The sequence below is a fragment of the Hypomesus transpacificus genome, chromosome 24, assembly GCF_021917145.1.
Source record: "Hypomesus transpacificus isolate Combined female chromosome 24, fHypTra1, whole genome shotgun sequence".
Lineage (NCBI taxonomy): Eukaryota > Metazoa > Chordata > Actinopteri > Osmeriformes > Osmeridae > Hypomesus > Hypomesus transpacificus.
In genome coordinates, this window is record NC_061083.1 from 2,788,784 (window position 1) to 2,815,711 (window position 26,928).

General features: G+C 48.4%; 1 protein-coding gene across 1 annotated transcript; it reads right to left on the reverse strand.

Annotated features, from left to right (window-relative positions):
- Window positions 1-876: 876 nt before the first annotated feature.
- On the reverse strand, window positions 877-26,841 carry whrnb (whirlin b). The gene is made up of 13 exons (XM_047048751.1): window positions 25,621-26,841; window positions 16,502-16,693; window positions 15,105-15,230; window positions 14,628-14,675; window positions 11,806-12,020; window positions 10,877-10,913; window positions 6,878-7,060; window positions 6,536-6,715; window positions 5,593-5,667; window positions 4,815-5,496; window positions 4,546-4,718; window positions 4,312-4,434; window positions 877-2,917 (listed from the first exon to the last, which is right to left on the reverse strand). The coding sequence occupies exons 1-13, from the start codon at window positions 26,359-26,361 to the stop codon at window positions 2,705-2,707; spliced, it is 2,988 nt and encodes a 995-aa protein (XP_046904707.1). The 5' UTR covers window positions 26,362-26,841; the 3' UTR covers window positions 877-2,704.
- Between the last annotated feature and the right edge of the window lie 87 nt (window positions 26,842-26,928).

Here is a 26,928-nt window from a genome sequence, read left to right on the forward strand (position 1 = left end):
GGGACTGGCTGTTTTCATCCTTATTCGTATAAGTATAACCTACTTTAGAGTTCTTTCCCCTGGAACAGATTTCATGTTCCAACTGAGGGGGGCTGTCGTTGTTTTGGTGTGTGGGGCTGCATCAAATACCCTTTTTGCTCTGTTAAATTGCTGCACAAGTCCACACTTGACCGGTGGGGATCTCATTCTATTTTGACTGTAACTGTTAGCTGCTCCTGGCATTCTCTAATCCCTGCTCTCCTCTCTGTCCCCCCCCCACACATTCCCTGTGGTGTGGGGGGTTTGAGCTGTCAGGACCTGCTTGGTCGTCGGTCTGCCAACGCTGAACCAGGTCGTCACCCGGAATCCAGTCTCCATGACGGCCAACAGCGAGTTTCCCGGTCCCATCCAACGTCTATAAAGCCGAACAATGGATTTTGGTGTTTCAAAACCCATTGACACTGTATGACTATGTTTAGCTTGTGTTCTGCTCCTCTCTCTTACCAACCGTCTCTGGAGGAGGGGATCCCTCTCTGAATTGCTCCTCCCAAGGTTTCTTCCATTTTTTCTCCCGGTGGGAGTTTTTCTGGGAGTTTTTCCTTGTCTTCCTTGAGGGTTTAGGTTGGTTGAGGGGCAGTTCTATGGGCGCATGTGAAGCCCTCTGTGACATGCTTGCGTGTAAAAAGGGCTATACAAATAAATTTGATTTGATTTGATTTGATTTGAAAACAGAACAGAAAAACATCATCACAAAAGGAATGTGTGGAAAAACTGCCAAGAACTAATATGTTATACTCCTCACAGAATATTCGTCATTCATTTAACAAACAACTTAAGACGTGATTGTTGATTTGTTGAATCTTTATTAAAGGTATTTCCTTGCAGGACTCAGGTGAACATATATCAAGCGTTTAGTGCAGTAGGCATTTGGTTATAATTTTACTCCTTAAAGGCTGTGGTACGTGTATAGAATATAGTTGGTACTGTGTCTGATATGCTGACAGTTGTAGCTCTACAACGTTATTTCAAATCTGACACAATTGACAATTGTGTAGAATAGCATCTACTGCACAATGAGGAGAATACTGTACAACAGAATGAAAGGTTATACATAGTTAGTGACAATGGGTCCTGTCAGGATGATAATATTCCCATTTTCACCCAACAAATTCCCACATTTGGATGTGTGTTGACTTAGACACCACACGTCAAACCATTCCAGTCTGACCTTTTACATAATTTTCAGAAAGTGAAGGGAATTTTGTAACCAGCCTTCAGTGAAAGGGATTCTATTCTTGAGTAGTTTTGTGGCACTGACATTTCTCTCTCTTTACTGAATATATATATATATCCATATATCTATACATTTATTTACAAGGGGAATCTATACTGTACATGGATAAAATAAGCAATACTTTGAGGACAGTTGACAAAATCTCAACAGATCTTTACAATTTCTAAAAATACAATTTGACTGTAAACCTTCTTGATCATTAATATTTCATAATTCGAGGACAATGTCACTCGCAGAGCTGAGACTTCAGTTGGGAATCAACTGACATTCCAACGGTCCCTGAAGGTAGGCTTTCAACACACCATCAGCACACACTGCTAGCCTGTACACTCATACACACACAATAAAAATGCAGTACAATATGTCCCACACACGCAGGGGGCCCATGTTAATATCCATTTCATATTAACTTGTCCTCTCTAGCTCATTAGCAATAATTGATATACTTCTTATGAATGCATTAACAGCCAACTGGCAAATATCCCTCGCTTACAAGCTCATTCTCTGATTCCCCTTAACTATTTTTAGTCTGACTAGAGTTGTGAACAGTGCCAGTGAATATGCAAGTTCTGACTGATTGTGTTTGTGTTTGCATGGATCTGTGGGCTTTGTTTGTGGATATTAATTCACCCATTTGGCACATTCGTCTTACAGTCTCATTGCTATAAGGACTATAGAGATGAAACAAAAGCTAAGGAACGTTGACTCGATCCAAACAGTAAATGAGATCATGGAAACATTGAATGCCAGCTCACAGCCCATTTAAAAATGTGAATCTCATATTCGCTAGCTTTAGAAACCAAAATCCCCAGACTCTCAATAAACTCCAAGCTAAACAATGTACAAGATTATCACATACAGTGGGTGAATATGTTCATAAAACAATAAGAAAGCTATACAAAAGATATCTGAGTCGAGATGATATAAAGGTATAGTTTGACATTGTGTCTATGCAGCCTGTGTCAGAGCACCATCCTGGTTGAACCTCTTCAAATGTCAAATCTAAATGGAGACAGAAGGGACGAAGTCAGATGCTAGCTTAAGTGGATCCATTATTTCAAGAGGTCAATTCAGGGTCATTCGTCTATGTTGATGGGTTTCCTCTTAAGGCAAAACATGCTGTGTTTCGATGACAGATCTCTACGGAGCAGACAGGCAAGGGATGGGGGTGCGAGTCAGGCCGTGTCTCTGTACCCCTACTGATAGCAGCCGCACAGCTCCTGGGTGCCCAGAAGCCCATCACACCTGCTGCCTCTCAGCCCAAACTTCCTCTCATTCAAACAGGCGGGGGGATTTACGCCCCATCGGCTTCGACAGTTTACGCCATTTAATCGGCGTCCTAAAGCATAAAGGGTGAGATCTAACAGAGGGGAAAGGGGAGATGGGAAGAGACAGTCTTCCTTCGGGGCTGTTCTCCGTACCCAAGCGACTTTAAAGCGCATTGTCCTGCCACAGGCCTTGCAGATACGCCGAGTTGAACTCGGCCACCAGGAAGTCGACGTGTTCCCTGTCTTTGGTCTTGAAGGCGTCGGCGATGATGCGGACGGCGTCCCTGTGCTCCCGGCCTCTCAGGGAAACCCCGTTCACCTCCAGGATCACCTGGCCCACCCGCAGCTGGCCACAGCTGTGGGCTGACCCCCCCTTCTGGTAGAGAGAGAGGGAGGGGGAGGGGGAGGGGGAGGGGGAGGGGGAGGGGGAGGGGGAGGGGGAGGGGGAGGGGGAGGGGGAGGGGGAGAAGAATAGCAATGAGATACATTTCGAGGAAGGGAGAGTCCAGCGGAGAGAGGAAGGGAAAAAAGACAAGAGTGAGATTGAAAGAGAGAGAGAAAGAGCACAAGAGGGCAGAGGAATAACAATTAGATCTCCTCCCCTGGACAAATGACAACCGACTGGCACGAGCCGAAGGACAGTGATGGACGAGTGAGTGAGTGAGTGACTGTCAAAGGGCGATTTGTCCGAATACAAGAGGAGTTTGATGTGGCCCTTGCGGTTGAATGTCCATTAGTCGGCCTCCCTGTCAGGGTATATAAATAGAGCCCTTAAGGCTGGCAGAGGGGGCGGGCATGGCTCACACCCAGACCACACACTGTGCAATGTTGGACACACAGCAGAGGCACATGGTAGGCTGCTAGCTCCAGCACGCTACACCCAGTTAGAACGAGAGTCGTCTGGTGAACTCTTGTCCAAGGTGCTTTTGGGAGGGGGGTCTCTTTGCATGCTTGATGAGACTTGAGTATAATCTTCCGAAGGCCGTGAAATAGACTGGATAACTAATATTCTCCCCATGATGTGTGCTGTAATGTGAACCTATTCATTGTCTAGCCAATATATTGTTATTTAATCAGTTCTATTAAATAGTGGGGGGATATAATTGGTTTAATGAGGCTGTCTTCTTGCTAAGTCAGTTTAATTACAGGAAGCATTGTGTTTGATGAGCCTGTGAAAGCCTTGGTGGGCCATCACTGTTCTATTGTGGTAAGATTTATGAAAGCTGTTGCTGGAGTCATTGTTATGGAAATATCTGCTCTGCCCTCTGCCACACACACACACACACACGCACACGCACAAACACACACACGCACGCACATGCACACACACACACACACACACACACACATGCACACACACACACGCACATACACACACACATACTTCAAAACAGAGAGAAGACAGGGTGCCAAGACAACTCATTTAACCCTAAATCATTGTCAAAATGGGTTCCAAACTGCTTTGGAAAAGCCTTCCTTGCAACATTTAAAGCAATCCAAGCATTCTAAACATTGTGGTGTTCATTTACATGGTGACACATCCACGTGAGGGCCAACACAACGCGAAATCAATGCAAATACAGGCTACCTTTCTCAAACAGATGCCACGGAAAGGTCGTGTTGAACCGGAGGCGTCCGGAAAAAATGTCAGACGTCCCAAGAGTGTGATAAAACATGCTAATCCTATGCAGACTCGACTGAACTTCGGCTCGTCAAAATCGTCCCGAGAGGAAGGGGTCTCTCTCTCTCTGGCGTGTCGCTCACCCTCACCTGAATGGTGACGATGCGGGGCAGGGGCTGGCGAGTGTTGGCCCCTCCCTCGATGGCGATGCCCAGGGTGTCGGCGTTCTTCACCACGCGTACCAGGGTAGCGGTCACGACGGGTGCGCCGCACTGCCAGGTTACCACGTCAGGACACACACACAACACACCATGTTAGCGGGTGTAGCTAGCCCCCCCCCCCCCCCCCCGGCCCAATGGCCCCTGATTGTGCTCTGCCCTCACCTGTTGGGAGGGGGGTCCTGGAGGTGCCTGGGCCCCTTGGGGAGCCTGGTGGGTCTGGCTCTTACTGGGCCGAGGGCTGCCGTCCTTACTGAGGCCTCCGGCCTCCGCGATGTCCACTCCGCTGTCCTCGCTCAGAGTCTGCCCGCTGTCTGACAGCTGGGACAGAGTGGCCCCTGGGCATCACAAACACACTGTGGAATTGCCAACAACACATCACAGCCTTGAGCCTCCACACACACACACAAGGTCAGAGACGATCCTTTTCTTACCTCGCTGACCAGGCTGTTGTCTGTAGTCGGCAGCCAGCCTGTGCACGTCCGCCATGACACAGTGCTGGCTGAGGGAGGGGGAGCAGGGGCGCTCCGGGGTGCGGGAGGGGGGTACGGGCAGCGACACGGAGGGGCAGGGGGAGGGACACTGAGAGGGGGAGGGACAGGGGGAGGGGAAAGGGGAGCCGGCCCGAGGCAGGTTGGCGCCCATGGCTGTGTGGGACTTCTCGTAGGAGCAGGATCGGATGGGGGGCTTGGCGGGGGTCTCCCTGGGGGGAGCAGAGCAGGAGGAGCTGTGGTGGAGAGAGCCTGGGCAGGTGTGGTGCCCGGAGCCGGGCCGGCCGGGGTGAGGGTGCTGGTGGGGGTGCTGGTGGTGTGGGTCAGAGTTGGAGGCGGGGCTGGAGTGCTGGAGGGAGCCGTGGGAATTGTGGAGGCCGGCGTTGGAGCAGGCGTGCTGGCCCGAGGTGGGGGAGTTATGGCGGCTGGCGGAGCCGAGGGACTTGACGGACTTGTGGTGCTGTTCCTGGTGCAGCCTGGTGGGGGCAGTAAAGACCAGGCCCGACGGGGCCTGCCTGGATGAAGGCCGCCTGCAAAGCTCTCTCTCCCGGGGGGGTCTTGCCTGGGCGGAGGGGGGCGGGGCCTTGGAAGATGGGGGGGACTCACCTGTCGTCTTTGCTTCGTTCTGATGAGAAAAAAAGAAGAGAAAATGCACACACGTTAACATATGAGCACACATTTGTATGCTGGCAGTGAACACATACTGTTCTCCACAACTCACCAAGGAAATTTCCGGAATAGTGTTTGCAGTTTCCTGCGGCTCTACCTGTTTGCTGCTGCTATGCAAGCAGTCGTTCTGCAAGAGGAAAATACTGTTTATCGCACTACAACTCGGCTTGTTGCTCTTCTGTGAACAGGAATTCAGTGAAACCTCAACAGGAAGCCCCACACACTCTGCCAGACAGTACAGCTGACTCTGATTATTATATCAAACATGTCACATCGCCATACAACATCCCGTTAACCTCATCTGAACCGCTACGAAAGACCAATCAGTTAACTCCAATTACTTAGTGGGGTCAGCGTTTTATAGCCGTGGTAATGAGGGCTGCCGATACAGACAATTGCACAAGCACAGAGTGTGCTGAGAGAGTCAAATGACCCAGGAAGCCATGAAGCCGACTGACCACACAATCAAAACAAACAACAGCAGCAATGCTGGGCAGCACTGGTTCACCTCTCACATATTCAACAGCTTGCCGCTAACAAAGGAAGATAATCCCTGACCCGGCACAGTGAATAATCCCTGTTTTTGTTTGAGCATAAACCATAGAGAGTTATCAGTTTAGGATAGCAGCGCGAGTCTTAGCCTGATTGCAGCAGGGTGCTGAGACAGAGTGTGCCCATGGCAGAATGAGGTCCCAATGAGTTGATGGGGGCCACAGTGAAACATCAATACTACACTGTTACTGGGCTATCTCAGCCCCAATCACTACTCTGTTTGACACTGGCGCCAGAGCTGTGCCTCAGCTTGGGCAAAGGAGATTAGGATGGATATGAGGATGGGGGGGGGGGGGCAAACTACTCACATGCACAGACACACACACACAAGCACGGATGCACACGTGCTGGTGTGTCGCTTTATCACGTTCTCCCCCCTCTCTCTCGGCCCTCTCTCTTTCTCACCCACCCTTCCTTTCCCCCTCCCTCTCCCTCCCCCTTACCACAGCCGGGGTCTGTTGGCCGGGCGAAGCCTCGTGCGGGCAGCGGCTCCGTGGGTGCGCCGCTCCCAGGCCTCCATGCCAGGCCCTCAGAGCCTCCCTCTCGCGGCGCAGCACCAGCCCGTCGTACAGGTCCAAGTCCTTGGGAACCACCAGGCTCCTCACGTCGGACAGCAGCGACAGCTGGAGGGGGGAAAACAGAAGGGGGGGGGTCGACGGAGTCAGCTGACGAGCCGTGCGGGGAGCACGCCAGACCAACTAATGAAAATGTCAGTTCTAGGAAGCAGCTCGACGCGGTTTACGCAACCATTAAAGAGAGGCAAATGGTGTCCCAGCTGGGCTTACTTTGGCATGGGTGTTGAAGAGCTCAAACAGGGCCATAGCCAGGGGCTCCACGCCTATGTTGCCCCCCTGGTACTCTTGGAGATAGTAGCCCATGGTCTGTCTCTCTGGGTCGGTCAGCAGCAGGAAGGCCTGCTCCTCTAGAGACACCTGGGTCCCCGGAGGGCCCACACCCCGAGACACAGACTGGAGAGAGAGAGAGAGAGAGAGAGAGAGAGAGAGAGAGAGAGAGAGAGAGAGAGAGAGAGAGAGAGAGAGACAGAGAGAGACAGAGTGAGTGAGTGTAAGAGAGTGAGTGAGAAACAGAGAGAGAGACAGAGATAAAAACACAGACACAGAGAGACAAAGAGTGACAGATTGAGGGTGACCGAGAGAGAGAGAGTGACAGAGAGAGAAAGAGAGAGAGAGAGCGAGAGAGAGAGACAGAGAGAGACAGAGAGAGAGAGAGAGAGTGACAGAGAGAGAAAGAGAGAGAGAGAGAGACAGAGAGAGACAGAGAGAGAGAGGGAGAGAGAGTGAGAGCGAGCGTGAGTGAGTGTGGCACCCAGCCTCTAACTACTGGTCTATGGATTAGTGCATACAGATGCTGCTAGTCCACAATGTTCTGAAGCACCGTGTGCTCTCTCATCCCACACACACACGTACATGGGCAGTTGTGAGGTTCTAAGAATAGACACCACTTCAAAAGCATTGGTATTAGAGTGAGTCACAGCTTGTTTTGCCATGAGAACTCCATCATTGTTATCTTGGTAAGCAGCACAAGTTTTTCATGTGACAATTTCCGCTCCCGGTAGACTTCCAACTCGTCGGGAACTTACAGTGCAATTGTCAGACATAATGCAGAACCTTTAATCTTTTGTATGAAGTTAATTGGAACCAACTGAAAAAAATAAGCTAATATTATTTCCAAATAAAGCTACACGTCTGAGAACAGCATAAATACAGTACAAATCACCAAACCATCTTACGTATGCCGAAAAAGGAACTTAAACCAACCTCTGCATTATCGTTGTGGCTAAACACGTAGCGATGCATTGTAAACAAAATGGGACTGCAGAGTTGTAATGAGAATCCATTCTCAGCATAGAGCAGAAACACCGAGCTCAAGGTTGGAGGGCTCGGAGCAAGACTGGAAGCAGAGGCAGCGGAAGTGAAAACAAGGGATTTACTGGAACAAAGAGACACTTTGCCAGCTGGATTGAAAAATCAATACTTCATAAGAGTGTATAGATTTGATCTGACCTTGTGGGACAAGTTAGGGTGGAAAAACACAGAGAGGTACACGAGGTAGAGCTTAACACAGAGCCCAGGTGGTGATTACTAAACATACAATAATAACAATTTATAGGTCCATGTCTCATTTCAAACTATGTAGACTTTATCTCTTGAATTTCCCTAGGGATTGATAGTGAATCGCAGTGCATTGAATATCTATCCACCATCAGTATGATTTTCTAGCTAATAAAAATGCAACACATTTCCTTTCCCAACAATTTCGATAGGCAATCTGGGGTCTATGATAGGCAAGGGGGGTAGGGGGGCGGGGCGGGGCGGGCGGGCGGGGTGGGCGGATGGGGGGTGAGGAGAGTGGGGGTAGTTTTTGGACAAGGTGCACTCTCGAAGATATTCATGACTTCACCTTTAGGTGGACGCTCAAATCGATCCAGTCAGAGGGCCCTGATAGACGTTTGGCAAGACGCCGTGGCAACGCACAGTCAGCCCTGGTCGATCCAGGAGGGACAAGCACAGCCTGTCCTTCGTTAGCTGCCCTTAATCAGCAGTGAGCAGCAGGTCTCATTGGGGTCTCATTACTGCTGTGTAAATCTGTGAAAGCTAATGCTAACCCCAGCATATCCTCACAGGAAAGCTGTCCTTGGACCAAAAATATGATGCAATATATTGAAAAGACTGGGATCAGGTCTGAAACAATAACTGGATGTTACTCGATTGATTAAATACAAACGGCAAAGGGTCGAATCTTCACCATCACTATCCTCATTATTATCACCATCCTCATGAACACAATAGCTACCAGTATAACCTGTGAGAGGACTATACTGTACAGTACAAGGACTGTGAGGCCTTTCTTAATTCAGTGCTCGATGGCACCTCTGGGCAGTGTTGTGAGCGGTGCTTTCTTCCTGTTCCCTGACCTGCAGGAAGTGTTCCCCTGATGTCTGTGTCAGGGCTCAATGACACACAGCTCAGACTCACTCAATCACAATGAGGCATGCTGGGAGTCTGGAGAACATGCTGGAACGCAGCCCTCCTAGCTGCTAGTGCTTAGCAAAAGGGAATGAGGGAAAGGTTATATGTGTGTGTGTGTAAGTATGTGTGTGTGTGTAAGTGTGTGTGTGTGTGTGTGTGTACGTGTGTGTGTGTAAGAGAGTGTCCCGGTGGAGTGGTTTAAGCTGGGACAGACCCCCTCCAAGGTTAACCTCCAAATGCAGTATGAGTTTGCGGTATTTATCAAACAGAGAGGGACCACTTACGAGCCTGAAACAGCACTGCTTGCAACAACCCCCCCCCCCCCACACACACACACACACACGCACAAAGCCCAGGAGGGGAAGGATACATCTGTACAGACTACCCCAACATCTTGTATTACCTGTGGCTATAAAACTATCAACAACTGTGGCCCACAACCAAGTAAACTGTTAAACTGTGTAATGTCCACCTGCCTTCTTTCAGACAAGAGACATGCTTTGATTCACCAAGCGTACTTCATTCATTTTACCCCATGTCAGTTAAAACGGGTCTTGTGACCCGTGCTGAATCAACACAGCCCGCCATCCAATCTCCAATTACAAAGCTCATTAGTCGAATGCTGGCGGCAAAAAACGCAGGACTCATTTTAGATGAATAGCGGTTTAATTTTAGTAAATCCTCCTGATGTCGATCGTTTTAGCATCCCAAGCAAATTTGCACGGTGCTCCTCTAGAATGTACAACACTAACGGAAAATATTTTCAACAGAGAAGTTAGGGAGTGAGTGAGCGACCGAGTGAGTGAGCGAGTGAGAAAAAGAGAGATAGAAAGAATGATCTGTATTGTACTACACTGCATGTGTTTGAATGTAGTTGTCTGTTAATTTTTTTATACATAAATGTTTTTCTTTCCATTTTCTCTCAGCCTCAACCTCAGCATGGTCTGTGCTGTATACTGTGACTTACTGCACAACGGTGGCATACAAAATTCCCATAATATACAGTGGCTCGCAAAACTCTGTCTCCCGCGTAGAGCTAAATCCTGTGAGTCACCTTGGGGCCTTAAATGGTTCCTGTGGGGGAGCCAAATTCCTGGAGAGATTGACCTGGAGATGAGTACAGGGACTGGGGGGACGGGGAGAGGAGGGGGGCCGTCTGACAAAATTCTCCTCCTAATTGCCAGTAACACAAGTCAATGCTCTCCTCCTGACCTCCTAGATGTTCTCCTCATTTTTCTTCGCCTGCCACCCTGCCCCGTCGTCATCAGAGGCTCTCTAACCACGAACCCCTCAATCCCTCAACCTTCAAGTAATGACTAATCGTTTCAATTCTCCCTGAAAGATGTGAACTCGATTTTCTGCCCTGATACTGTCAAGATAGCAAATGCGGCCGTCCTCTCTGCACCCCTATCAAACATTTCTCGCTGCCCTGCGCTCTCACATTCCGTGTGTCCCATATACGTGAGACAATACGTACACGGCCAGAGTGACCACGAGGTCCTCCGGTCCATCAAGCGTGTGATGCTGTTTGTCTCGGCGATGCAGCATTTAGACTGTGGATGGACAAGGCCTTTAATACGATCCCCAGATAGCATCTCCACAGACAGACAGGAGTGTCTGTGTTTTTCCCCATTGGTGATGCTCAGCCTTCCATAAGGTTGACAGTTGAGGAAAAGATCTAATCTGAAGATTGGGAACCCATCAATGAAGTAGGCCTTTTGTTTGGCTTAGTCTGTGCGTGGGGGTGTGCTTTCTTCATTTCAAGTGTCGTACGGCCAGAGTGATTCGACGTACCTTTCCTAATGCAGGTGTAGCCCGGCCCGACAAAGGTCTGCAAGGAAAAGAAAGACATGGAAGGTCAGAGGAGCTGCCTGCACAAAACACACACACACACACACACAGCCTGCAAAATATACAACCTGAAAGCCCCCCACACACGTCTAGCCTGTTCCTATTCAACGTCCAGAACATCCCCAACACCTCGCGCCGGCGCGTCGCGCAACTCAAAACAGGAGTCAGGCAACGTGAGTTTAATGAAGCACGGGGCTAAAAGCCACCTTGCATGATTTGCAAGTGGGAACGTCAGGGAAATTTATACCTCCCTCGGCCCTCAATCAGCTCGGCTCCATTAGGACTAGTGACAGACGGGGGAGAAGGCGTACAGCACAGGGGGGGGGGGGCAGACGCACACCTCCCTGTCTGACACAATGGAGCGGTGACGACGCTTCGCAACCACAAAGCCATGTCAGCCATCCTTCAATTACACCATAGGGCTCTAGTGCTCATATCCGATAGCCCTGACAGTTGGACAAAGCTGCAACAAGGATCCGAGGGGCTAACGGCTGCTGCTGGCGCAAAGCCTTGTCGTGTGTGCTAATTCTCGGATGTGAGCAGCTGACTGAGGGATGTTTAATTGAAAAGGATGAAATGGGATTGTTAATGCACGTGTCAGGCCTTATAATGAAAACGAAGAGGAGGTAATTGATTTCACGGCGTGTAATGAAGTTTTTTTTTTTTTCTTCTTCTTCTTCTTCTTCCAGATACGCGTATGTCCAAAGGCAACAATTTTCGGTTCACATGAAAGCTTGTGCATTAGACAAGCCTTGTCAAGAGGCACCTGACGATAGCGGTCAGGCACTCAGAAGTCGTCCGCCTGCCAATCCCGAGGGACCGAAATGATCCAGCAGAACAGGCCTCCACCCTCGATATCAGCCGGTCCTCACCGTGCGTTAGCGACGGCGGTGCCGGCTGTGCTCTCCGCGATGGAAGGACTGGTGATCCACTTGGTCTCGTCCACCACGGTGCGGGCGTGGGGCAGCTTGCCCACGTCTCGCACCCTCACCAGCAGGCGGTGACACGTCTTCAGGACGTGCACGGCGTCGTCGTGGGGGATGGTCGTGAAGCCCCGACCGTTCACCTCCAAGATCTGGTCGCCCACCTGCGGGAAGGGAGAGTGGATGGTGATAGATACACTGACACACACACACACACACACACATATGTTTCAGTTTTACATACACAGCTTTAGTCAGGCTTGATGTTTTTTTACAGAGCGTGTTACAGGCTTGTGCTTGTCAAGGACGTCTCTATGTTCAGGACTGTGGTGCTGCATACAAACTCAAATGTCCAGACAAGCACTTGACTCGGACACTAGCTGACCAGACACTACACACCGTCATTGGCCTAATCACACACAAACAACTGGAATGATTACATCAGTGGTGAAAGAGGTGCCCTTTATAATCACCATTATTCATAAACCACACTTCTATGACCACAAGACTGAAGGGCACCAATCAATAGTTATTATCCACCACCAGCCAACTGGAAAACATAACAACCCACAGACAATGATTATTGCTGATCGATGTTTGTTCTTAGTTTGAATGTTTTTTTCGGATGCAGTGAGTTGTTTGAGCCTAACCTAACGACAATGGAAAGCTAATCAACTCCAATCGAATTTACATAATTGATGAAGTAGCCTAAGTGACAGTTCATGACGACACTGTGTTTTCATCGATCCCCTTGTAGTGTTAAAGATGGTCTATTTGCAGTGAAGACGGGGTATAAAAGAAGAAAATAAAGAGAGAGAGTCGAGGAAGTTGCTGAGTTGCAGAAGAGGCACAATAGCCTCTTCCACTTGGCCAATGCACCTCTATCATTGGCCTATTCTCTTTAGAGGGAAGGAAGTACAGGAGAAATTAGTTATCGACTTCCTTCCCCCTCCCTTCTTACGCCAGTACATTTATGTGCAGTAGAATCAACTTGAGTGAAGCTCATTACTCATGTGTGTGCGTGCGTGTGAGAGAGACTAATTTATACCCCAGTGCCGCCTACAACTCGGTCAGGGGAGGGGCACAGGAAAGACAGGGTCTGTAAACTCATCTACGTTCCCCGCCCTGAGTCACCTAATCATGAGAGAGACCACCGGAAACACTAGGCAGTTGTTTTATCGCAGCTCAACTGCCAGTCGACGTTGTGATTTACAAGTAATGTGCAACCAATCATTCGGGATGAAGTGTGAAATGAAAGGATCGGCTCTGGCCGGAATATGACAGATGGTCCACCTACACTGTGTGCTTGTCCTGCCTCAATGAGAGGGCAGTCTGATGCTGGTGTCAGGGAGAAGTTTCCGGATGTTTCTGGGAAAGAGGGTCTGGATAATAGATAGGTAGAGCACAATGTGCAATCTCGCCAAGAGTGAGTGAGTGCGCTAAATGATTCGGTGTTATTCTAACACAGGGTTTATTTCATCTCCTGCCAAACTTGGACCAGACTGGCTCCCCCGGAATGCAAGCAACCGGCACATCTGTGGGCTGGCTGGTTTAAAGGGCCGGGCAGGAAATGTTTGTTGATCCTCAGGTGGAGTGACACTAATTAAAGTGTGCGTCTGGAAGCGCCAGGATTCGCAGATGGGACGGGACATACGGCCAATCCGTCAAGGCGCACAACAGCAGCTGGGTCTTGATTTGCAGAGGGCCCTCGTTAAGGGGTGGAAACCTGCCAATGTCTGGATCTCCGAGTTAAAACGACTGAGATGTCTTTGAGAGGGGTAACCCCTTTTTTTCTGGAGGACGGTACATTATCGTTGGAGGAACAGTTTTAGGGAGACATTTTATGCCCACTTTAAGAGAAGAAGTTTCAGATAGTATTAAATACAGTATCAAATTGGCTATAGAAGTATTTCTATCTTTGAGATATTAACAATCCTGTTCTATGGACAAAAAATATGTGTGTTTCTACACTACCAAAGCCCTTGTTGTATGTTCCATCTGAACAGGTGCCCATTTTACCTGATATAACTTTCTTTCCAGAAACTGTTTAATATTTTATTTATGCGTCAGTGCAAATGCGACAAATTTCAGAATTGTCGACAGCATAAAAAAAAAAGAACTAAAAAAAGATCCATTCACTCTCTATAATTAGACCAAAAATCCCTGAAAAATCGGTGAAATATTAACTTGCTCAGATGGTGTGGAGAATAAAACAGAGTTGTTTCCTGTCTGGATGTTTACCACAGGAGGAAACTGACAGGACCCAAGGCTGAGGAGGGGTTGGAGAAGTAGAGAACAAGAGAGAATGCACAGCCAATGAGAGAGGGAGAGGAAGCAGAAGGGATCAGGAGAGAGATTGTCTTCTTGGGTAAACAAACAGCCTCTTTACCTGCCCCGTCGTTCCTGGTGTAATGATGAAATAGCTCAGTCTGCCTTGGACAGACATCAACAACACATCGGAGAAGGTCGAGGTATAGCGGTAGGAAAAGATCATTTCATTTCATTTCAACATTTTGTGTCTTCCCATCCTGCATATTTTCTCCACTTTTCATCTTGGCATCCTTTATACAGTATATCTGGAGAGTGATGCGTGAATATTTGAAAACGTGTCTGCAGCGACCATTCTGTGTGTGCACGGATGTGTGCCTGAGTATTTGTGTGCGAGTGTGTGTGCGTCTCTTGTGTTGTTGACGACCTGACTTATAGTGTGTATGGTTGGCCCTGGAGCCCTAACAATGGGCTGATAGCTTCCCTGGCCTTCCTCCCCATACCTCTGACTGCACAGCCAGCTGGAGAGCAGAAAGGCATCCTTCATCTCGCTGTCAAAGAAAGGCTGCCAAAATGTCAAACGCCGGCTCAATCTTTGAAGAGAACATGGTTGAATTTAGCAGATAAAAAAATATAAAAAATCCCATTGACCTGGAGGTGACATGTCTGGCAGAAGGAGATTTGATAAAAAATAAAAAATAATAATACGAATAGAATTCAATAAAATATGTTTCCCTCAAGCATTGTTTAGGAAATAATTACATCAGCGCTCGTACAGCAATCCAATCCAATACGGTATGTACAGTATGTTGAGACATTAGATGAAGTAAAGTAAAGGCTTGACAACCCAGCTACAGTAGCAGCGGTTAGCCAAGTTAGCTGTGTTAGCCAGGTTAAACAGCTAGCAGCTAGGGTTAGTTGTATTAGACAGCTAATAGCAGGGGGTTAGCTTGATTAGCACTGTCAGCCAAGTGATGTACCTTCAACGCCCCAGCATCTGCTGCTGATCCAGGGTCCACTCCAGTGATGTAGATGCCCAGGCCATACTCTGCCCCTCCTCGGATCATCAGGCCCAGAGAACGCCCGTCATCCAGGTTCAGGCTCACCTATGGGACAACAAACACACATTGGTGAACACACATTCAGTACACACACACCAACAATGTGAATTCCACCGTTCACACCGGAGTCAGCCACAACACACACACATACACACACACACATCTCTATTTTAACCACAGTGAGTACGTAACGATCAAAAGCCCTAATGGAATCCACAGTCTGGTCTACATAGTCTAACTCAGGAAGCAGGACTCAACAAGCTTTGCAGAGCTTAGGACACACTTCAGTCATTCCAAGTCATTGTTGTACAAACAGTGTTCTGGGGCAGAGTACACACCAAAGCTCTGACACCCATGCTATATAAATGACTATGCTTACTATGTATTGAGGTTCAAGTGAAAGATCAATAATTCCCACCGCAGCATAAAAACCCAAAGAGAGGAGTCCTAAACACACAGATGGCAAGCCAATAACACTGATTCATGTCCACTGGCTCTGCCTAAAGTGAACCAACATATCATACTCAGAGGTAGTCTATCTTCTGTGGCAATACCTATTCGCTGGATGGCACCCTACAGTAAAGCCACTAAACATCCCCCTTTTTAATTGTCTTAGGTCATCGCCATCTCATCCAAATACAAGGGATAAATGAGCACTTAGCAGTTTTGAAGATAATTAATATTGAAATGTATTTGGAATCGATTCTGAATGTTTATTTGGTGAGCGTGAATGTGAGATGCTGTTGGGCTGTGTTCATCTGCAGTGTTGTGCAGAGAGCCCCGTTAGCCAGCCTCTGCATGCTGCATGCCGCTTACGCTGCAGTTTCACATCGATGGAGGTGGGGGGGGGGGCAGGCGATGGGGAAAGCACTGGGGCAGGCGGGGAGAGGGGAGGCCAGAGGGGAGGGGGATGGGGCAGGGGGGAGAGGGGGAGAGGGGATGGGGTGGGGTGGGATGGGGTGGGGTGTGATGCCAGGAGAATAAGTGTGGACTGACCTCCATTTCTGTCCCTCCTCCCTCTCTCTTGTTCCCATACTGCCTCTGGCAAAAGTTTTCAAACGTTAATATAAAGCCAGAGTCCAACCCACTTGGTTTCAACCGCCGAAGTTGGGTTACCATGGTTTTGTGTTATTTGTGCTCTCAAATCAATGTTGGCAGGCCCTGGGGAACAATGATAACTAACCGTTTCTGTAATGACACTGAATAAACGGAACGCAATGGCCTGATCGATCTTGTAATGCTTTCAGTTTGAACAGACTCCTACACCCACACACACGCACGCACACAGACAGACTACACACACACACACTCCTTACCGTCCTCTCCATGCCCTCCAGTGAGTGTCCTCTTCTCAGGCTGTCTGGCCGTGTCTCCTGGAGGTCACAGGGAGGGGACACGCTTCGTCCCTGGGGATCCACCCAGGTGTAGATGTGGTTGGTTATGTATCCTCCAGGAATACGGCCCACAGAACACACCGACATGGCCAGCTTCTTACAGCCTTTCAGAACCTGCCGTGGTGGGGGGGGGGGACAGAGGGGGCGGAAGAAATGCTGTGAAAGGAAGTCGGGCAAGGACACTGTTCTTATCAAAGACCCTGTCACACACACACAAACACACTTGCGCGCAACACACACACACAGACACTGGGTTTCACTCTACACTCCTTGTCACCGCAACCATTCAACCACTCATTGTCCTTGCAAGTTTAGCGAAGAATTCAGCCGAGAATACGGCAGTCACGGCTAGCCAAGTGGCTGCTGATGGAGACACGCTGTGCCTTGCTCACGGCCGGCAGTGCCATCAGAACTTCCATCAATGACTCCATTGTCTTTGGGCTCACCTATTTAAAAGCTGTTCCAGTGTGTCTCCACCTACTCATCACGTTGCTTTATTAGCTGAGGATGGGAGTCGAGAGATCCAGATTGCAAGCGTCAGAATGACTCACGCACTGACGGAGGTAGGACAGAGACACAATGAGGCCTTGTGAAGCTGGCCGGAACGTCTATCCCTGCTCACGCACGCAGGGATGCACACACAAGAATGAGAAGACTTCCGGACACACACACACACACGCAATTAAGAAAGGGATGTCTCAGATTCGTAGATGATTCCGGTATTTGATTTACACGGTTTCCTCCATATGGGTGAGGCATGAGGAGAAGTAGTACTTATAATTGTATGTTCACACAGTAAATGACAACCTGCATTAATTAAATCAATTCTAGCTTACTCTGTAAGAAATGTTGTATCAGTCAGCCTGGCTCTTGAGAGAGGGACTTTGACGGCTGCCGAGAGTTCTGGAGGTGTATAGGGTACATCCTTTTTGAACGCCTACGTTGCTTTCTCTCTCCCTCACTCTCTCTCTCGGTCTTTCTCTCTCTATCTATCTCTGTCGTTTCAATTAGGTTCATTAAAGCTAGAGAGAGCCGCCCAGTCTTCCTTGAGATTCCAATCGTTGATCTCAAGCTCTGAGGCAATCCTTCACGTAAAGGCCCGAGTTTTGCTGTCCGGGAAAACACAACTCACCAAGGCTGTCCTCTCACTCGCAATTACACGTCCACGTCCCAGTCACAACTAAGTCGATCTCTCTCGCTTTCTCTTCTCTTTTGCTCCCCCCCCTCTCTCTCGCTTCCCCCTTTCTCTCTGACCCACACCCGCACGCACAAACAAACAAATATTGTTTTTACGGACGCGAGCCACAGTGCTTTGAAACCTTTCGTTCTTGCCTTTCCCTCCTCGTCGCAGTGCTGGAGGTGATGTGGCGTTTATGAACGCCTCCCTGCTGTTGATGGATGTGGCGTGTCTGCCTCAGCACTGAGACTGTGATGTGTCATTCCAGTCCTACAGGGCCCATAAATCAGGTGCTGCCAGGTTCTTTATCACCAAAACTAGCTGACACGCCCAAGGTCTGGACGCTGAGAGAGGACAGGAGCCTATAGTGCCTGGCTCCAGGGGCCACACACACACACACACATACACACACACGCATGTCGCTTATTCAGTTTTGATCAATACTGGTGTATAAAACTGTCAATGGCCTTCATACCTCCCCTGACCTCCAGAGCCCCCTGACATGATCTAAGCCATGATGGATTGACTGTTCCATGTGCCTGGTTAGGAACAAGGAAGCAGCTTTCTCTCTTCCCCCGGCGTGCCATGAGCAACACGAGACCGAGTCAACTGATGTGAACCCGGGTGACTGAAAAACCAGCTGACTTAGCTCACAACGTGTTGGCCCTGACTCCTCTCAGCTTACGATAATTCCTGTGTTCCACCTCTCAGCCTTGCTCCTGTGCCGCAAGAAACGTTGCAGTCCCAGCAGATGCTTCCAGAACACTAAGTAGACTGTTGGCACACTCAGCAACAGTCCCAAAAGGACTGCAGACCCAGAAACACAATTAAACAGGGTGGAGAAGGGAGGGAAAAGTAGATCTGGTCCACCCAGGTCTGACGATAAACATAATGGACATCTTAGGCACATCCCTCAGATCCAAAAGACGCTCAGGATATTCTTCTGCTTGACGGGACTTGAAAAAGGACTGGTTTGTCAAATTTTCCAAGGCTGGATGACAGGAGGATATCTTAAAGGCTGATAAGAGTTTCTGAAAGAGGCTCTAAGCCCTATCTAAAGAGAAAGGGATGGAAAATATCTCAAGAAGCTGAAATCATGTTTCTAGAATTCATTTTGGCGGCATGTAGGACATAGTTAGTAAATGGATTGTCGATTTTATAATCAGCGTGTCTTTCTCTGTGGTCCATTCACAGTGTGTTTGCCCAGGATCGTAAATGTTTCAAAGCGATAACGGACAATCTTAATGATGATGGGGATGATATCTAGCACCTAACAGTGTTCAATCACGCCTCGTTATTGATGTGGATGGGCAGATCGAGGGTTGTGTTTACGACTGCGCTTTATAGACCCATACGTTCTCCAAGCCAAGGACCCTCCCTCTCCAATTAAATTCTGTTCCTCCTCCATTATGTCCGACAGCACATAATGAAACAGACACGGTTTAAAAGATGTGCTCGGAATTTAAAATGGACGCTTCTATCCAATTACGGGCCTAATATCATTTGTTTAAACCTCAAATCAATGCTGTACCAGTCAACTACCTCTGTAATACAATGTTGGCCTAGATAAATGTAAAGACGGTATTAACTAGAGCTCTGCTAACTCTAAAACAAACAAAAAACCCAGTGCTCTATGGTCGAAAAGAATGCTGTCAACCCATTCACTTTGTGCACGATTATATCACCATTGAATTAGATGTGTAGTCAGCGGTAGTTGGCTTTCTATTCTGGGCCTGGTTTGCTGCAGGCTCCAGCTCGTACACCGTGGCGAGAGTCAAAGATCAGAACTGGAACTGGTGGAGAGGAGTGACACTCCAGCGCTAACCGGCTATAAACGTCTCCCGGAGGTGCTCTGCGTACACAGTCAGCGATGGCGTGGGCTGCAGCAGAGCTCTCGCCGGGTCTGCGTGGGGGCAGGATGGGAGGGGGACAGACGGACGGACGGCAGTTTCGCTGGAGGAGGAGGTGGAGGGCTTTATTTTTACGCTGAAGGAGAGGGGACGAGTGGAGAGGGGGTCGCTTCCTGCGTCAGAGGAGGTCGTGGCGGTCGACGGGCAGGTGTCTATAGGGCTCTTACACGGCTCTCTCCCACTTGTGGTCTCTCTCACCTGCACCCGGGCCTCGGCGCTGGCTGGCTGAGCCGCTACGATCTCTGAAATCACATGATACGGTCACTTCTCATGTTTTGTACCTTAAGGTGGCTAAACAGCAGCAAAGTAAGGTCTGCCCGGCTTTAGTTCTGCGAGGACAGTATTGTACATAACAGATCACTTAATGTCCTTGAAGCCATTGAACATGTACTTCCCAGTACAAAACTGATCATTTACAGCAGAGGACTGCCATGTTTTGTTTCGCATTAATAAATGTAGTGTGTGCTGTATAGAAATATGAATGTCTACAACATGTTATTAGCACTGTGTAGGCAGTGTAAAATACAGAGGTGCTATTACAGTATCATCAGAAAGGTAGCTCTGTAAGTATATGTGTGTGGATGTAAGGGGGAAAGGGGTGTGTGTGTGTGTGTGTGTGTGTGTGTGTCTGTAAGGTATATTGAGTAAAATTGGCTGTCACCTCAGATCCCCTTTGCCAGCTGCTTCCATCTCTTCCTCCATCTATCACGATGAACACACACCCCATTCCTCTCTCTCTCTCTCTCTCTTTCTCTCTCTCTCTCTCTCTCTCTCTCTCTCTCTCTCTCTCTCTCTCTCTCTCTCTCTTTCTCTCTATCTCTCTCTCTCTTTCTCTCTCTCTCTCTCTCTCTCTCTCTCTCTCTTTCTCTCTTTCTCTCTCGCTCTCCAGACCCAACCCCCCCAGCTGGCCTTTCCTGCCTGGGACACACTCAGCACACTGTGATGTCCATAGCCTGTTAGAGTGCTTTTTCACTCTGGAGTTTGATTCACCTGGTCCTCCCACACGCCATAATGGTTGTCATCAAGAATATGTACTTTGAAGGATTGAGAGCTATTCAAGGGCAACCCTAACAGCATGTGATAACGGTGGCCGCGTCGCAGAAGAAGGACATTTTCGAAGATGCCAGAAGGGGGGAGGTTGGAACATCTGTAGATTGTAATAACAGCTGCATCAACCGGAACCACTGACCTTTAGCAAAGTGGCTGGAGAGAACTGGGCATCTGTCGATGCAGTCATTGCACCCCGTGTTCCACTGAAGAACCGTGAGCAAGACGGGCAGTGACGAGACAGAACGGGACGGCGATTTGGGGGACAGGTTCGGCAGGACTCTGTGTCGATTGTTCGGATGATCTCCACTCACGGGGATCCTGAAATTGAGCTGCGGCGATTTGGAACAGGACTGCCGATAGATAACGGAAATGATGAGTGACACCCACACACTCGTGTGGAATGAGCAGCTCAATCCAAGGGAGAGCAGCACATTCCGATTTCAATTCTTCCAGGCCAATCCTTCTGCGAACGTAGTATTCAAATTTCATGTAAATGAACCCACACACACAGCAGTCCACATTAAAAACACGTCAACATTATCCACATCGCCCGCATTCAAAACACATCAACATATCCACATTTTGCACCTACGTAGTTGAATAATATTTCCGTTCATGTTTACAGTCAAATATTTCGAAGGGTCCCACAGGGAACACAGAGCCCCTCCCCCTCATATCCCCTCTGGGGGGGGGGGGGCATATCTAACGAGGATGAAACCAGCGCCACACGCTTACATCATCATCATCCACGCTGGGTCTGCCAAACAACCTGATTACAACAGGATTACAGGAACACAAAAGAACCAGATGACATTACAGCTTTACAAAAGGACTACGTCCCTGCCAAAAGCAGAAGGCTTTTACGAACCCCCCCCCCCCCACCGTGTAAGATAACACTGTTATCTGCTGTCAAGGTGCAGCAGGTGGTCAGATAAGCAATTAGAGAATGAGAGGATCGTTCCCAACCGCAGGCGTCGGTGAGACGGCATCTGTAGCAGACAGCCGACTGAGATGGAGCGGTGTGTTCTCGGAGAAGAAAGAACCAAAGAACCACCCAAAGCACGTATAGGGACGTGGTAGGAAGGACCTGCGGTGAGATGTCAAGCTGCTTCCATGACGCCAGACAAGGTTTAGAGCATATTTCCGCTTCCATGCCTGGCAATTAGTGATGTAGGTTTAAAAGGCAGCGACGGCTTTGCCATTGTTATTCCACAGCGGTATAATCATACTTACCATGTACCACAATGACCAGTTACAGTACTAATGGTGTATCAGACTTTCAGTCATAGCACAGCAGTTGATTACTGTAATTACATCAGACACATCTGGCTCTGTGGTGGAGATTCGGAGGGGTTAACCTGCACCTAAGTCCACCAAGCATCATTCGGCTACCACTTCCAAATCAAGAGGGATTACAGAGTGAAAGAGTTTGACCGGAGGCTTGACCCTCATTATCTGGTTGCGGACTCCAAACAGATGCCATGGAGCAATTTCAAGTCCACCGGCATCTCCATTTGAGACACAGATGAATCAGGACAGTTCAATGTTGTGCTCACAAACACATCACTGACACCTTCCGTCCCACATCCTTCCCCTCCCAGTTCTGACAAGAGTAGGGCTGATGTGTTGACGTGTGTCTCTCTGCGGAGAACAGCCGGGATGATATTCTGAAGTGGGTTTGCGGGGTGGGGGCAAGGGGAGGGTTCTGGGCATGAGGCGCAGTGTACCCCTGGGGAAGGTATGGAGAAGACGGAGGAAGAGAGCAGGGAGAGCGAGGCAGAGAGAGGGAGAGAGAGAGAGAGAGAGAGAGAGAGAGAGAGAGAGAGAGAGAGAAGGCGGTAGACCGAGACGAGAAAGAGAAGTCGGAGACAAGGCAGGAAGGAGAAAGGTGGGTGACACCCAGTGACAGGCAGGCGGACGCTTTGACAGAGGTAAGTAGGGCACAGTCACAATGAGCAGAAGAACTGACAACCAAGTAATGAAGCCAGGGAACACCATTATATCTAGGAATGATGAAGGAAATGCTGGTCCGGGCAGAGACAGCAAACTAATGAAGGACTGAGCTCTCCGTCTACCTGTAATTGGCAACCCAAAAGAAAAACCACTGTTAAGTCCATGTGAACATGCTCATCTCTCAGTCTGCCAGAAATACAAGACCTTCCAGTACATTCCGGATGGTTTGAGTAGACAAAATATACAGTCAGAGTAACATATATTGCTGGATCCACCACACACTCTCTCTGGCAATCCAATCTTTAAATTAGTTGGGAAAGTGCAGTGCCTCCAGGGAATGCAGGAAGGACATTTCCAGCGTGGAATATAAAGCCTGTTGGATTTGGGCTGGTAGGAGGGATGGTTCCATCCTTCGCACTCAGATTTGCATGGCCTGAGTTCTCCAGGAAGGGCCAGATAAATGAGTTTCAGCTCCACAGGCTACTGCATCCCCATTTCCCCCTGCCTGAACACCCCGCTACCCCCTCCCCCCAAACACCCCCAAAGCCAGAAAACTGGTCTTTGATGAGGCCAACATCGTAATCCCAACCTGGGCTCCAAAAGTAACTGTGGGCTTCACTTGGGAGGCCAACCACAGAGAGAGTAAACAGCTTTTGCCATGTTTGTTCGGAAGAGCTCATTATTCACACTCCCTGCGTTACGTAACCTCTTCATTCTCTGAGAGGCTTTTGTCATGACTTTCTCTTTTGGTTGGGTTTGGAGAGACAAAATCACCTCGGTACATCACAAGGTATAAATAGCGGCGAGTTTGAAGCCTGTTTGAACAGTGGTGTCGTTCCAACTGATGTATTTCCTCCCCGGAATGAATGGAGTGCAGGAGGAAGAATTAGCTATTCACAGAGCTACAAGGTCTTTCGCACCTCAAGCACATTTATACGCAAGCAAACGTGTGTGTGTGTGGGTGTGTGAATAACACTACAGATCAAAGGCTGTCCAAAAATTCAATGATGTCAACACCTTGGCAGTCGTGTTGACTGTTTGGGGGGAAGCTTGCTGCAGAGCAGGACAAAACAAACAAAGTTGACTTCACTTACATGTTTCGTGTTTTTCCCCTCAGCCAGAGGCTGTGTGACAGCTAAATTTCAGGTTTTCTTACACAAGAAAAGGACAGAATTTCGATGAAACACTTTGAGTTGCGCCATTGTAGAAGGCTCTTTGCCGAAGCACATCTTCTGCCAGCTGCTAAACAGGGCCACTTTGAAGTAGCACAGACCAGGACGTATTAACCTCTTCTCACCCGGCCTTAAATGCTGCCCGCTTAATTAAAAGCTTTTAATGAATAATTGAGCTCTTGATGAGAAGGGGGGGGGGGGGGGGATCAGGACCAATGAATAGATGAGAAGACAGTGATACACTGGGACTCAGTGTAGAGGCAGAACAACACTGTGATGTAATCATTGCACGGCACACTCTTGTCCCCTAGGTGCTACCACCGATGTGAGCGTTAATGTTAATGGTACAAAATGCTTGGGAGGAGATAGTGAATGAGACAGCGAGATCCTCACATTTTCTTCTCTCTGCGTTATTAAGCTCTGCCGAGTCTCGGACCACTGACATTGGCAGCACTTTGAAGGTAAATAGCCTCATCTGAACCTATTCTTAACCTAATTAGACAGACGGGCCAGAAAAGCTCTTTATTCACAAACAGCTATGTGTATTGTGCAATAACCATCAAGGCTAAACGATTCATCCACCCCTTCATTTTACAAATGAAAAAAAAGAAAATAAATGCTTTTAAAATTCTGGAAATATTCAAAACAGGGCCCTTTCATTCTTGGATTACTCAAATGAATGCCCAAAGTACATCTATAAGTACTGTAAGTATTTTTGGTCTTCAGACATAATGACTAAGAGGGTTTGTTTTAGTTAGAAATGGCTACTGTGTGTTTCTGTGTTCAGTCAATGCCATTGCTATAAAAGCCCATGTGACAACAGGCCAGGTCAAGAGGAAACAGCTGTGTTTCATCCCTACACACCACCGCCAGTATCTTTCCATGAATGTGAGGAATAGTTTGTTTGTTTTTAATAAAATGGGAAAATCACGTGTTCCTCACATAATTGTAAATAAAATACTGGAGACGAAGTGTGGACTGGGGGGGGGGGGGGGGGGGGGTGGTCAGGCAGAGAGACCCCGTCCTCAGCCTCTGCCTGAGATTTCACATCCGTTTTTATCCTTCTTATTTAGTCAGTTCTCCACTCGCCTGCCCTCTACACTTCACATGACCGTTACATAACCACCACAAACTTCCAAATCAATTAAATTAAAAGTTGCCGCCCTGCTGGAGATGGCATCCTACAGAAACAGAACTGCAACAGGGCCAAACAGCAGCCTGCCCATCCAGAAGGTCTAACATTAAAGATTCAATCTGTTCTGACCAAACTTGAAGATTTGGGTCTTTACTATCTGCACATTCTCTATGACTAGACAAGATCAGATGAGTTCAGAGAGCCGGCGGCCAAATAGCCTTAATCTGTCATCCCGTGGTGTAGAATAAATTAAACATTGATTTTGATGGGATTAAAGCTAGTGCCTCAAACTGGACCACAAGCCACTGATGAACCATCTCGTTTGACACAATTCATTTTAAGGACATGGCTTTATGGCTATCTAAAGGCTGGCTCCCATAGTTCCCTTAGTGTGTTGTTCAGCTATGCCCTTGGCTGGGGTGGTAATCTCATGTGAGAGAGCACAGTGTGTCCGAGCATGTCAGTATCATCACAGCCTACGGTGTGTATCAGTTTTGTGGCTGCTGCGACAGTGAAACTGAACTGAACATCCTGAGTGTGACATAAATGTTTGTGACAGTGTCCCGGGATTTCTGCGGCTGGGCATATAGCAAGAAAGGCACAAACACACACACACGCTAGCACACACACACACACAAGCTTACCTTGACGGCATCGACATGTGTGACTCTGTCAAACACCATGTCGTTAACTGTCACTATTTGATCACCGACCCTCAGTCCCTCCTTCTCGGCTGAAGATCCAGGTTCCACTAAGGACACATAGATTCCCACACCGTGCTCGGCCCCTCCGCGGATACTAAACCCTAAACCTTCTTTGCTCTTGCTGCGCCTCAGGGTCACTTGACGGATCTCTCCGTAGGGATCCTGCATGAGTGCGTAACCAGGATGTTGGGCCAAGGTCCCTTCAGCCGTGGTGCTGAAACCATCAGGACACGCAGCTGGCGATGCGTGGCAAGACTGCTCATGCGGACTAACAAAGTGCGTAGTGGGAATTGGGACATGATTTGCATTGCCCACTTCAGAAGAGTTTTCTGTGTTATTGCTACTGCTTGCAAGCAGATCCGTCTTTAGGTAGAGCCCTTCAGACGTGTACTGGTCGAACAGTAGCTGGTCTGAACGTGGAATGACCAAACGCAACATGGGCAGTAGTTGACGTTTGTTTGCCGTGTCTAGGATCACTTTCAGAGTTTGAACCAAGTCAAAAACGTTGCGCTTGGCGTGATAAACATTGAGACAATGAATAAACTGCTCCCTCTCAAAGTCGTTGAGCAGTAGGTTGAGAGCGTTGTGGAGCTTCCGAACATTGGCTGAGAGCGCGCGGCCACCCAAGCCTGCCGAGTTCACTGGTGTATTGAGTGAAACGCGCTCCAGATCAGTGCTCATCCTACAACATAACCGAAAACACCACACCACAGATAGTTATATAGCTGCTTCAAACGTATGTTTTCGTTGACTGACTTTTGTTGATTTCTCTCCACTCCGAAAACGCGGCACCACGACGCGAGTCTGGAAGGAGAGTCAAGTGGAACATTGTCATCCTTGCTTGGTTAGTAAAATGATTGCTCAAAACTTAACGTCCGTGATATCACAGTTGATTTTCGGCTTGATGCACGAAGTTTATGTTTCCAAATAAGTTGTATTAACCAAGACACCGGAGTCCTCCTTTGGTGACAAGTTAAACGTGCCGTTTGCCTATTCCTTAATGTTTTATTTTCACAAAAAGTATTTAAGTGATCTCAAACAGTCCGTTCTTCACTGTTATGTTACAGTCAACAAAAAAAGTGATGCTCGTTGACATGGAGATGCAAAAATAATGATAAAATCCTTCGTCCCTCAAGGCTGCCTCCGCTGCGGTGGTGAGGATTTCGCGCTGTTCATTTGCAATGTAAGCGTGGACTTACTCGCTCTCAGTCCAGTACTGAATAGGAAATGACGCAGACGTGTGTATGT